The 12,568-nt window shown below is 45.4% G+C and overlaps 1 protein-coding gene across 1 annotated transcript in view; it reads right to left on the bottom strand.

Annotated features, from left to right (window-relative positions):
* Positions 1–8,701: 8,701 nt before the first annotated feature.
* The window catches only part of SLC7A10 (solute carrier family 7 member 10), a 40,842-nt gene continuing 36,975 nt past the window's right edge, over positions 8,702–12,568 (bottom strand). Inside the window, exons 9-11 of the mRNA XM_051805990.1 lie at positions 10,242–10,391; positions 9,715–9,892; positions 8,702–8,864 (exon numbers count right to left, since the gene is read on the bottom strand). Of these exons, the coding sequence (XP_051661950.1) occupies positions 8,737–8,864; positions 9,715–9,892; positions 10,242–10,391 (456 nt within the window). The 3' untranslated portion in view covers positions 8,702–8,736. The remainder of the gene's footprint in view (positions 8,865–9,714; positions 9,893–10,241; positions 10,392–12,568) is intronic.

Here is a 12,568-nt window from a genome sequence, read left to right on the forward strand (position 1 = left end):
CTTTTGTAACTTGGTTGTTTCTGTGCCAGTGCACTCTGGTGATGGTGGTATGGCTGCTCTCCACTTTGTCTCTTCAAAGCGCCGGGTTTGATCCCACAGGGAGTGCAGCACGAGGCTAAATGGGACAACTTTATGTCTTGGTTGCTATCCCTGAAACTCCAGTGGGGCAGAAGTAGGCCAGTGTGTGATGTCAGGGGCTAGGAGAGCAGGGATGTGTCACTGTAGTTTGGAGGCATCTCCATCCTCTGCTATTTTTTCTGTACTTTTATTCACTCTGCATTCAGGGAATTAGTGTTTCTTTGCTTTTCTACTGAACTAGAGAGAACTCTGCTGGAACCTGGGGCACACACCAGTCATTGTAACGCTGAGGACTAAGCCAGAAATAACACTGTTGTCTTTTCAGACATAATTTAATTAAAATGTAATAATTTTAATTACAAATACTTAGAAGGAAGTAAAATCCTTTGCAGCTTCCACTTTACAGAAATTGCTCACTTTCTTTGCTCCCTTCAGAAATGTTTTGATGGCCATATGGACCTTGAAGCATCCACTAAACCCAAAGTTTCTGTATAGAATACCCAGAATGAAAATGAGAGTTTAGCAGTGTTCAGTGTCAGTGGAGTGCACTGAACCCCAGTTGCAGCAATGTTTCTCTTCTGTGTTGCATTCTCTTCATAGTGATGTTGTGAAGGTTGCAGAGTTGTTTGCTCTTTCCCTACCCTCTGTTTCCCCCTCCTCCCTTCTTCTTTTCAGGGACTTTATGCTGATGCCACTTTGAGTGTGCCCTGAAGGACACTGAGGCTTTACAGCTCCTGGCAACTGTAGTGGGAAGCACTGAGCACTTGGTAACTGTCAGGATCAGACTTTTGTTTTAGTTTGAAATAAAATCTGTCTCACGAGTTTCTTTGTAAATCTGCTATGCAGGTGCAGATGTGTAAACCAGTGATTTTATTTATTTTTTATTTTTTAGAGGATGCCATTTTGCTCATTTTTTTTTTTCTTTTAAGGACTGAAGTGGATCGGTGCCATTTTCAAAGCTGACACTGTGTGGATTGTACAACCCTTAAATGTAAACTGGTGCCTTTTTGGGTTTTTAAAGTGTAATTAAAAGCAAGCAAGTTATTTACCTGGAAGAGGGGTGGCATTGCTTAACCAGGGGGCAGTGTGGGTTGACAGAACACTGCTGTGTGGTGGCTTAGTCCTGTTGGGGTGGTTGGGCTGGTGACTGGACTCCCCCTGCTCTAACAAGAGCACTTCTTCAATTCCCCTGGGACTCAGTGACAAACAGAAATGCTTTATATAGGATTAACAAGGAACTTGACACTGCTGTAAGCACCTGGGTCCTCCAAAGCCTGATTGTTGTAGGAATTGAAGTTGCCCAGAGTTATTAACTTGTAAACTTGGGGTGCCCTTTGGCATCTGTGGGCCTGGGCTCTGCTGCCCACAGGACCCTGCTGGCTGTAAAGGCAAACAGTGGTGGAACAGTTGAGTTTACATCAGTGTCAAAGATTTTTTCCTTTAAATGGGCTGTATTCTACCCTGGATCTTTTACTGGGACTGTCTTTGGGGGAGTGCCTTAAAAAAGAACAAGGAATAGGACTTTGGCTTTACTGAGATGTAACACAGAAGAATTAAATAGAAATTAAATAGAACTGGCTATTTTTTTTAATCTCTTCAGTGGCAAATTGGTTTTCTACTGTGCATTCCAGAGGCAGAAGTTTCAAATTCATTAAGGGCATTAATAGCAGGAAGGGCTTGTGACAAAATATGTGATAAGCAAGAGTCATAGTTGCAATAAATAGATACTGCTCACTCACTTTTTCCAAGGGCTTCTGTGATCAGACTTCATTTCATCAAAGAAAATGTAGTTTTGAAGGAGATCTTGCTTTCAAAGCATTTGTAAACATTTTGGGTACATTCCACCTTTGCAAGGCTGTGTACTGTAGTCATTGCACTGCCAGGGTGGTTGGTTGCATCAAAACCTACAGGTTTTAGTATCTTTTTATTTTTAATTGTCTAAAGGTAATTTTAAATAGATAGACTTGTATGTGTAAGGTTGTAAACTACAGCTGGGAGAAAGATTAAATTTCAAGGCTTATATTGTGTAGATATGAAGGATCTTAGAAATGAGTGCATATTTAATTCTGTTACGGAAAAGTATTTCTACAATAAAATAATGTTAATCATGCCATGCCTTAAACCATCACCACCATAAGGCTCATAAAGTTGAGATATGTAATTCATATAATTCATGTAATTCAGAATGCTGTATTTTGGGAACAACACTGAACAGCTAACACAAAGAGTCTCAAATTTACTGTTAATTTTGCACAAACAAGTGTGTTGCAGTGCCCTGGAATGTCAATACCTGGGTAAATCCCAAAGTCTGCCTTAGCATGTGTCTGCCCTTCCTGCAGCTCTTGTAAAACAGGGAAACAACTGTCCTTGAAGGCACCTTGGTTCTGTTTCATACAAACTGCCTCCTTGTATTCAGAACTTCTTAAAATTATAAAAAAAGCTTGTAAAAAAAAGGTGCAAATATAACACTTTAACTACTATACAACCTAAAGTTAACTAGCTAGTAAACTTGTTAACATTTTTATTTTAATAATGCTTTTCTGCACTCTGTTAAGATTTTTGTAGACGGATGGGAAGCAAAGTTGGTTTTGTTCGGTTTTGGTTTTCTTAAGATACAAAACTCCCCTGTCCAACCAACCAAAAAAAGTCCTTCCTAAAAAACCCCTCTGACTGGAGAAGAATACCTACTGGTTTAAAAAGAATGCAAGCTCAGAGGCAGCATAAAGGGAAAAGTGACCCCCTTATGTTTTCTCTGACTGCTGTTAAAACAAAGGGAATATTTCTGTTAGAAAGTCTGGCACCTTTCAGCTTGTCTATGACTCTGTAACATGCCTTGTACTTGTTTTCACTCTCTGTTCTCTGTGGCTGTTTTGTTTGTTTGTTTTTAATTCACGTGTTCTCTATCTTAATTTGGTTATAAGATTTTACCACACCGTGTACAGGTTCAGGTTTGGCCTCGTGTTTGCCAGTGTCTGCTGCTGCTTCCTGGACTGAGCAAGATGCTAAGCAAGGAAGATGCTGGGCATCATCATACTTTGCTCTTGCTTTGGATCCCTTAATTTTTAATAAAATTTCACGTGCCCAGAGCCTGTGGGTTTCTGACTATCACTCCAACACCAGAGCTCGGGGATTCCTAAACTGTATTCCCACAGTCTTTTGCCAACCCGTGGCTCCGTGTGTTCACATGAATGTGAAGGGGAATGGGTGTGTTTTGATTTGGTTTTGTACCTTTGGGTTTTGGGTTTTTTTCCCTTAATCATCTGCTTTTTCTTGTAGCTGAATCTGGTGGAGGGGATGTCACTGTTTTAAATAACAGATGTGAAATCTTAGCACTAGCAATTCCCTGTTGTATTTACTACCCTTAAAATGTGTCTATGCATATACCCCAGGTAACAAAAAGAAGCCCTGAAGTGGTATGACTTTTAGGGTGGTTAAAAAAATTAATTTTGTAAGTGCAGCCTCTCCTTCCTGTTCCTGAGGGCAGTGCTTGTTTTGCTGATGCTCCTCCTTCCCCACCTCCTTGGAGGTACTGCTCTTTTTCAGGAGAAGGTGGAGGCTGACAGAGATTTTATGTTGACAGAGATTTACCCTGCAGACTTGGAAATCTTCATCTGCATTGAAGAGAACTGGACAGACTTCATGGCTACAGATAAATCTGGGATGACCCTAAGGTGTGGAAGGGCACAGCTGGGTGCAGAGGGGTGATACCTTCTAGCCTGGCTGCAGTGCTTGTTCAGCTACAACAGTGCCAAAGCACTAAAGCTTCGAGCCACACCACCATTCCCTGGTGTAATGAGGCTGAAATGGGAATAATCCATAAAATGGAAATGGAGTAATAAATGATACCTGTGTGTTTGCAGGTTTGTTGACAACCTGTGCAGTGCAATAGATGTGTCTTACAACAAACCAAGGGGCAAACACGAGAAGCCAGGAGGGAATTAAGTACTTTTTAACCAGACATTTCTCTGAGAGGTAAAACTGCTTTGGTTATTTAAGATCTGTGGTCTTGGCAGGAAATTGATTTTTAATCTCCAAGTAGGTGCTGAGATTTAAAATCCAATTATTACAAACAACTGTCTGAACCTGGCAGGCAGCACACCTTGTGTCCTGTCCTTTGTCAGTCTGTCGCCCTTGCAAACTCTTCAGTGGGCCATCCTTCCCTTTTCAGAGTCTGGCTCTTGTGTTCTTGGCTACAGGAATTGAATGGTAATCAAGGCTGAGGTGAGTGGTGGAGGTTTGTTTTATTCCCTCTTCATTTTATGTTTCCTGCTTTATGATGCCTTCTAGGTCCCTTTTATCACTGTCTTAGTGCAGGATGTTAGGGCAGGTTTGGTTTTGTCCTCTCAGCATCTCTGGCTCACTTCCTAATCCTTTTCCTTGGATTTTCCTTTTCTGTTTGTCCAAGTGCAGAAGTTCCTCGTTGAAGACAGAGCACAGGTGAGAGGTGTCAAGGACCAAGGAGAGGAGGTTTGGAAACCAAAGAGTTTGGTTTGCCTGTGCTCACAACAGGAATTGGAGACAGGACACAACTGCCTGAACTCTAAAGCCTTAGGAAAAGACAAATTCCAAGCAACATTTATGCTTTGTTTTTCTTTCAGTTTTCTCTTAAGACATGTACTTCAATATCTGTCTTAAAACTCCTCAGCAGCAGCGTGACTGCTAACAACTCATTTGGTCCTTGGCACCAAGGGGCTGGAAAGGAAACGTGCTTGGTTTTCAAAGTTTTGAGAACTCACAGTAGGGGAGTGAAAGAGTGTCCAAAGGAGGGACACGAAGATGGGGAAGGGCCTTGATTGGAAGCCGTGTGAGGACACTGAGGGCACTTGGTGTGTTCAGCTGGAGCAGAGGAGACTGAGGGGAGACCTCAGTGCAGTTCCAATTCCTGGGCAGGGGCAGAGGAGGGGCAGGGACTGAGCTCTGCTCTGGGGGGACCAGGGACAGGACCAGGGAATGGCTGGAGCTGTGTCAGGGCAGGCTCAGGTTGGATCTCAGCAAAAGGTTCTTCCCCCAGAGGCTGGTTGGGCACTGCCCAGGCTCCCCAGGGCAGTGGGCACAGCCCCAAGGCTGCCAGAGCTGCAGGAGGGTTTGGATGATCCTCTGGGGCACCGGGGGTGACTCCTGGGGATGGGCCTGTGCAGGGCCAGGGGTTGGACTGGATGATCCTTGTGGGTCCCTTCTGACTCAGTGAGTTCTGTGATTCTGTGAAATAACCTTGACAAAACCCTCATGTGAAGCATGGGACAACATGTTTGCTGGACATTGGTTGTTCATTTGTTGGTTTTCCCTCAAAGCTGAATTATTTATTTAGCTTCAGCTCTCCCAGCACTGGGTTGTTCAGGGGAGAGCCATGGGCTTCCCAACCCACCCCAGCACCTCGCCAGGTGATGGTGCTGCTCCTCTGGAGCCACCAGCTTCAGTCCTGGGGTGAAAAGCTGCATCAGGGGTTGTGTTTCAGAAGTGAGTGAGTGTGAGTGAGTGTGACTGAGGAAACCTTGTCTGCATATTTTTGGGTACATGCTTTGTAAAGATGCACAGTGACTCATCTGTCCTTCTTGAGTTGGATGAAAGCTCTGAACTGAAACAAGTCTCCTCCCGTGACCCTGCTGAGATCAAACTCCTCTGGTTTATGTACCAAGGTGAATGGAAAACATCTGATTCCTTTATCAAGTTTTTGAAAACACTTGAGAGTGGCCAGGCCAGCAGCAGTGCCTCTGCTTCCCACTGGTGCCCACTCAGCTCCTATTTCCTGTGGAATTTTATCTTTTCTGCCTTGCAAAGCCTGTAGCACAGTGATGACATGATCTGTTGCTGCTTTTCTCAATCCTGTGATAATGCAGATAAGAATAATCCAATCCATCTTTTATTGACTTTTCCTTAGGCTGACTTACAGGTGATGCTCTGCAGGCTATTTTTCTGCATTACAACCCCTAATATTTTATGCTATATAAATATAATAGCATATATATATAAAAATATATAGGTTTATGTAGTATTTCATTGCTATTGAAGCTTTATTTAAACTCCTTTCTTTTGGAAACAACTTGCTTTTCCATAACAAGTGTTACAATATTCTCAGCATGCTGGTACTGTCAGCTGTCTCAAGGGTTTTCTTTTGTTCATTGGGATTTAAAATGCTACCAGTTAAGTCTCCTTTGGGGCCAGTTGCTTTGTCTTTTGGGAAAATCCCTCTTATATGTGTTGGGCGTGGTGCTAAATTTCATTTAGCATGTCAATTTATCTCTCTAATTCCATACATTGATTGCTATGATTACAGATTCTACACATTAGGCACTAAACTTTGCAAAGCCTTTAATGTCTGTGGTGTTGGGAGCAGAGATGAAGCTCTTCCTAAAAATGAAACACCGTGGAACACCTTTTGGGGCTTGGCAAGTAATTCAAAGTAAGCTCTAGTAAAGAATCCTGTTCTGAATTCAGCCTTCTGATTTAAGGCCAAATATTGGTTGTTTTAAAGCATGGCAGTACAATCAGGGAAAAACTGAGTCAAATCCAATTAACAACTCTGAGGCAATTGGTTCTTTAGTTTTGCTTTTTATTTCCCTAAAGAACAGCCAGGCAAAGCCTTGGTAGCAGCTGCAGGACTATTATTATTATTATTATTATTATTATTGTTGTTGTTGTTGTTGTTGTTGTTGTTGTTGTTGTTACCTTTCTCTTTACCATACAGACTTGGCTCAAGAGCTGCAAGGTTTCCATGCTGGCTGATCTCCATACCTTAATTGTTTAAACAAACAAAAACAAACCCACACCGAAACTTAGCAGTTCTGAAAGCAACCATTATTGCTGGTACTGTAATACATTTAATTTTTCCACTAAATAACGAAGGTACTGAAAAAATTATTCTGTTGGAAATTATACCATGGAAAGTGGATTTTGAGCTGTGGAAAATGAGACTCAGCCATGAGAGTCTCCAACATGAGTTAAGGGTTCAGGTTTAGCCACAGGGCAGGTCTGCTGTGAATTTCTTTTTAAACAGCAAGCTGAATATATATGATTTTCATTAGCAAGCTATATGTTCATACCATTATTTAGAATGTGGAATCTGTCTTTACATATGCATGCAAAACCACACCTTTTTTTCCAGCTAAATATACATTTCAATCTCTTCTGATTAACAGCTTTATACAAAGAGAAGAATGCCAGTTGTGTTCCCTTCTAGTGTCTACCATCTGAAAGTTCAGAGAGAGATGGATAGATATTTAAAATATGGACAGATGTTTGAAATATAGATATTATTACTATAGATATTTTAAAATAAAAATATTTCTTAATAATTAATTGTGTTGGAAAGAGACATTCCTTGAACTCGCTCCTTATTTTGAGTCTATTCTTAAATCTTTGTAAAGCGTGTGGCATTTGACAAATTAAGAGAGAATGAAATCCTTACTTTTTGTGCCAGGGCCTGTAACACACAGAAAGATACTTTTAAAATTAAATTCACATGGCTGTTACCAAGGCTACTGAACATGATGGTTTTTGTTTTCAAAAACTGCCAAAGAACAGTAGCTCAGAGCTGTTCTTGCATTTTGCATTTTCCAGAGATTCTCTGGTGTGAAAGTGGCCATATTGCTGCAGCAGCAAATCCCTATATATTAATTAAAGTGCATGAACGAGACTTTTTTTTCCCCTGGTGTATGCCACAAATAAAATATGCAAAGCACTTTCTTAAGGAGCATCTGATGTGTGAATGGCTCGGGCTTGTTACTTGGGGAGTTGGTCTCTGAAGCAACGTGGCCCAAGCCAGCAGACAGGAGGGACATCGGGCTCCTTTCCTGTGTGTCCCTTGAGCCCCCATGCTGAGCCTGCTGCAAACCCCTCCACGTCTCCCGTGGGCACCTGCATCGTGCAGAGCTTCATGCAGGAGTTCCTGGGTGGTGCCTGGAGCTCCATCCCCTCCGGGATGCAGGAACGCTGCTCCACCTCTGAACAATGCTCCAGCACTCAGATATGTGGCATTTGTGTCACTGCTGCTGGATATTTTTTCCCGTGTCACCACATGGTGCCTGAACAGTCAAGCCTGCTGTTGGTGGTGTAGCTTTTGCTCCAAGGTCCCCCAGGGCAGGTTCATGCTCAGCACAGTGACCCTGCCCTGCTGTGACAGTGCTGGGCTGGCAGCAGGTGTGGGAAGGGATGATCCTTTGGACTGTAACTTTGATGCCTCGTGTGTTATGTGGGGGTCACCCCACCCAGGCACAGCGACAGCAACAGGTCTCCTCACTTTCTCTTGATTTCTCCGTTTTGATTTTGTGTTGGGAACTGCCCTACTTTTGAAATGCCTAAATTTGTATGTCTCTGGTGGACCCTCATGGCAACTAAAATCAGTATTCCGGAGCTGTGTCTGTGCTGCTTTCCAAAGCTGAGCAAATATGCTGCCAGAAGAAAAAACAACCAAACAACCAGCGCCTTATTTTATATTTTATTTCTTTTATTTTTTTCCTGTTTTTTTTTTCTTAGGGAAAAACTAAAAGCTACAGATGCCACAAAGGGTGTAGCTCATTTTACGGGCTTCGCTATTGGAGCTCTAAAAACATATATATCTTTTTTTTTTTTTTTTTTTCCAGAAAAACTTTTTTTTTTTTTTTTTTTTTTTTTCCAAAAATCAGCATGTAAACAAGAAGCCAACTTCAGCCTCAGAGGTTGTTATTTCCTCGCTGCTCTTTCGCTCGCCGGCCGCCAAGAGTGGGCCGAGGAGGCCTCCTCCTCCTCAGCAGCTCCACACTGAGGGTACACCACGAAACACAGCTTCTGCCCCCAGCACGTCAGGGACTCTGGAGGAGCAAAGCACGGGGGGTTAACGGGGGTGCTCGAGCCCTCCCAAACAAGAGTGTGGTGCCGGGGGGATGCTGCACCCCCACAGCCCCTCCAGCCCTTCCCATCTGCAGCTCAGTGACCGGGGGTTGTGAAGCCAGGGCGGATTAAATGGGGCAGATTTAGGGGCACCTTTCCCCAGCCCCTCACAGAGCTGCCCATGGCAGGGTTGGGATGGCACGGGGTGGCTGCCAGCCCTGCTGGCACCGTGCCAGCCCTGCTGCAGTGGCCACTGGCCCCGGGGAGCTGCTGGAAACCCTCTGGGCAGAGCAGGGGGCTGCAGTGTGCTTGTCCTTGCCCTGCAGCAAAGCGATGACAAGCCAAACACAACCAAAACGTACCGGGCTTCTGGGCAGTTTTAGTTTTATATGTGAGGCTTTCTTGTCTTTGGAGTTCATCATGTTCCCCAGGGCTCGTGTGGGGGGATGTGCTGGGGGCACAGCAGGAGGAAGGCAGGGCAAGGGGGAGACAAACCTGCATCCCAGTCCCTTTGGGAGGGCTCATTTGGCCTTCATGTGCCTGAGGTGGCACCCCTGTCCCTCTGCCCTGGGACAGGCTGCTGAGAGCAAGCTGAGGGGGTGGGTAATAATTGCACAGGGGCACGAGAGGAGGCAGATGCACCCAGCAGTGAGCAAAGAGCTGCCCAGAGGGAAGTGCTGCCTGCCTGCTTTGTGCCTGTGGCTGGGAGGGGTGGCCAGGCTCGGGCAGGCAGGTCCCTGCTGTTACAGTGCCACTGTGTCAGAGGTTAAGCAGACCCCAAGCACAGTCAGTGGCCCTGAGAGGGCAGGAAGGCACACGGTGCTGGCTTACCTATTAGCCTATTTACACACTTTGGTTTATTTCTCCAGTAGACTCCAAGGAAAAACACTGGCACTCCGGTTAAAATGATAATGAGTCCAACCCCACAGACGACAGGCTCCGAGTATAAGCTGAAGATCAGCAGAAATGCCCAAAACGCCAGGTAAGTGATGGGGATGAGGAGGTTCACCTACCAGGAGAGAGCAGAGCAGAGCACGACTGTGCAGAGCAACAGCAGTGGCTGACTGGTTGTGGGGGTCTGCAGGCAGTGCTGTGGCTCAGGACCCCCCCATAGGTTGTGCCCCCATTCCCTCTACCTCTGTTTTCCTCTCTGCCCATCCCGACAAGTTCATGAGAACTTGTGCATCCCACTTCTGCACCAATGACACTCTGGGACATGCTTTGGGACCTTAAAACATTCATACTACTTCAAAATAAAATAAACTGTTATTCAAAACAGGACAGTGGAGGGTTTGATGTTCCCATCCCACCCTTTGCATCACCACTGCAACCAAGAAATTTAGCTTTAACAGTGGCACCTTGATAGGTCTGAAGATTTTGGGTTTCCTCCAGCGTAAGACGATCAGGCCTATAATTGTCACTCCATAGCAGAGGTAGTTAATGAAGGACACGTAGTTGATTAGTGTGTATGTGTCTCCAACAAGCATGATGATAAGAGTGGCCAAGCACTGCAAAAGAGAGGAGCACAGCCTTCCTGAGCCATTACTAGAAAAGGTAGCTTAAAAACAACAAACCAAAGCAAAAATCCCATTAAAGCATTAACACTCCTTTCGTTCCTGGCCTCTGCTGGGCATCTGTTGCCTCCTGTGGCTCGGTGCATTATCCCTGAGCTGTGCCACCAGGGCTGAATGAGGATTTGGGGTTATTTGGGGCATGCTGAAGCCAGAGACCAGAGGGACTGTTTATAAATACCTTGGGGTGCTGGCAGAGCTGTCTCTGCTGCCCACGGCCAGGCAGGCAGGGCTGGGAGGACTGGCAGAGCTCTCACCCCACCCATTTCTGTTAAGTGTTTTAAAAAGCTGTTGAGCCCTGTGGTGAGGACTCCAGGTGAAAAGATTTCTTGCAGACTTAACGTGTTCTGTTCAGGGGACTCTGTTGTTGCAGGTGGCCTGTATATTATGAAGCATTAGAGGTTTGCCCTTTCCCCCGTGGTGTGTGTCACAGCTGATCAGGACCATCAATCTTATTTGTGTTTGGCAACTGGCAGATGGACTGTAGAAATTTCCACACTTAACTTGCTTTTTTGAACTCTGTGTCTTAGAGCCAGGAGAGCTGGCCTGGGGGCCAGGGTGCTGATCCTTGAGTCCCCCACCCAGGGGCTGAGCTGAGCCCTCAGCTGCACCACATACCAGTCCAGTGAGCACTGTCTGCTGGGGCCCAGAGCCTGGGGAAACTAAACATCCAAACCCCTCCAGAGAGCACTTGGGATTTTGGGCTGGTTGACTCCAGGATCTCTTTTTGCTTATGTCCGTTCTTCTTAATCAGCTGTTTCAACAATAAAGTCCTCCCAGGAGGGAAGGCTTCTGCACCACCAGCACCAGGAATTAAGCACCACCACAACCAAATGCCCCTTTGGTCCTGCTGTTCCCCTGTTCAAAGCCTGGCAGGCTTGGCAGGGGGGTTTCAACACCTTGAGCAGTCCCACCACACAATGGGTTTAAAATTGGACACAGTTTCACACTGGTGTCATTAACATGGTCTCTGCTCTCCCCTGACACGGTGTCACACACATGTACAACCCTCTGCTGCCACTGAAGGGCTTTGCAGTGATGTCACTCAGAGCACAAGGGTCCATGTGTAGGTGACACTGACGTAGGTGACACTGCTCATGGTGTGAGTGTTGGGGCTGCAGAGGGGTGTGCTGCTCTCCCACAGCCTGGCCACAGCCACGTGGGGCCAGTCACTCCCCACTGCCTTGCAAAAAACCCCCAGTCTGTTTATTTTACATTTAGCTCGGGCCCCTTGATTTTTGGAAGTAAAATAGTAAATTAGTAAAAACGAAGGTCTCACTGGTGATGTTAAAGTAGCTTTTTTCCATGTACAGAGGACCCTTTCTCCATGCAGGGAGGTGGGTGTGTTTCACTGGGAGAGAAAAGGAACCTGATGTATTAATTAGGTTTGCCTAAAGTCCAGCCCTGTTTGCTCCTGTAGCAAAGGATGAATTGATGTGCTGAGCTCCTTCTGGGATTTGCACTGTGGTTCAGGGGGGATGGTTGGAGCAGTGCAGGGGGCTGTGCCTGATGGATTGGTCAGCTCACTCTGGTCAGGGTGTTCTGCAGTGAATCAGCCTCTGGGACTCAGTGTAGCATTTCAGCCCGTGTATTTTTAAGGACAAAGGAGTTCTGCTTCGTGGGCACCAGTGGAGCACAGCTGCCCATTGGGATCCTGTGGTGCCCTGGGGCAGGGCAGGCACAGGCAGCTTACCCCAAACTCCCAACAAGCAACAGTGAGATGTTTGTGGTGGGGCTCTAAACCCAGGAATGCTGTAAAGCCTCAGCAAGATGTGTATTTTGTCATAGAACGGTAATTTTACAGGAGACTTATTTGGTGAAATTTTGTATGGGTGTATTGTGCCAGAATTGCTGTTAGAGCCAGAAGACATGTAAACATGGATCTTCTGAGTGCATCTTTGATATCAGTGGCAAACTTGCAGTTGGCAGCCATTGGTGCAGCCAAGATTGCAAGCCAATGCCCTTTGGGGAAGTCCCTCCCTTGGGCTCTGCAGCCAGGGACAACAGCACTGGGAACCATTTTCCTCTTTACCATCTCCTATGCCCATGACATAAAACCCATTGCATGTTCTAATTTCACTGCTGGTAAAAGAACATGAAGATCTTTGTTTCAA

Source organism: Manacus candei, unplaced genomic scaffold, assembly GCF_025592945.1.
Source record: "Manacus candei isolate 608988 ecotype Guabito, Panama unplaced genomic scaffold, ASM2559294v1 h1tg000065l, whole genome shotgun sequence".
In the NCBI taxonomy this organism is placed as follows: Eukaryota; Metazoa; Chordata; class Aves; order Passeriformes; family Pipridae; genus Manacus; species Manacus candei.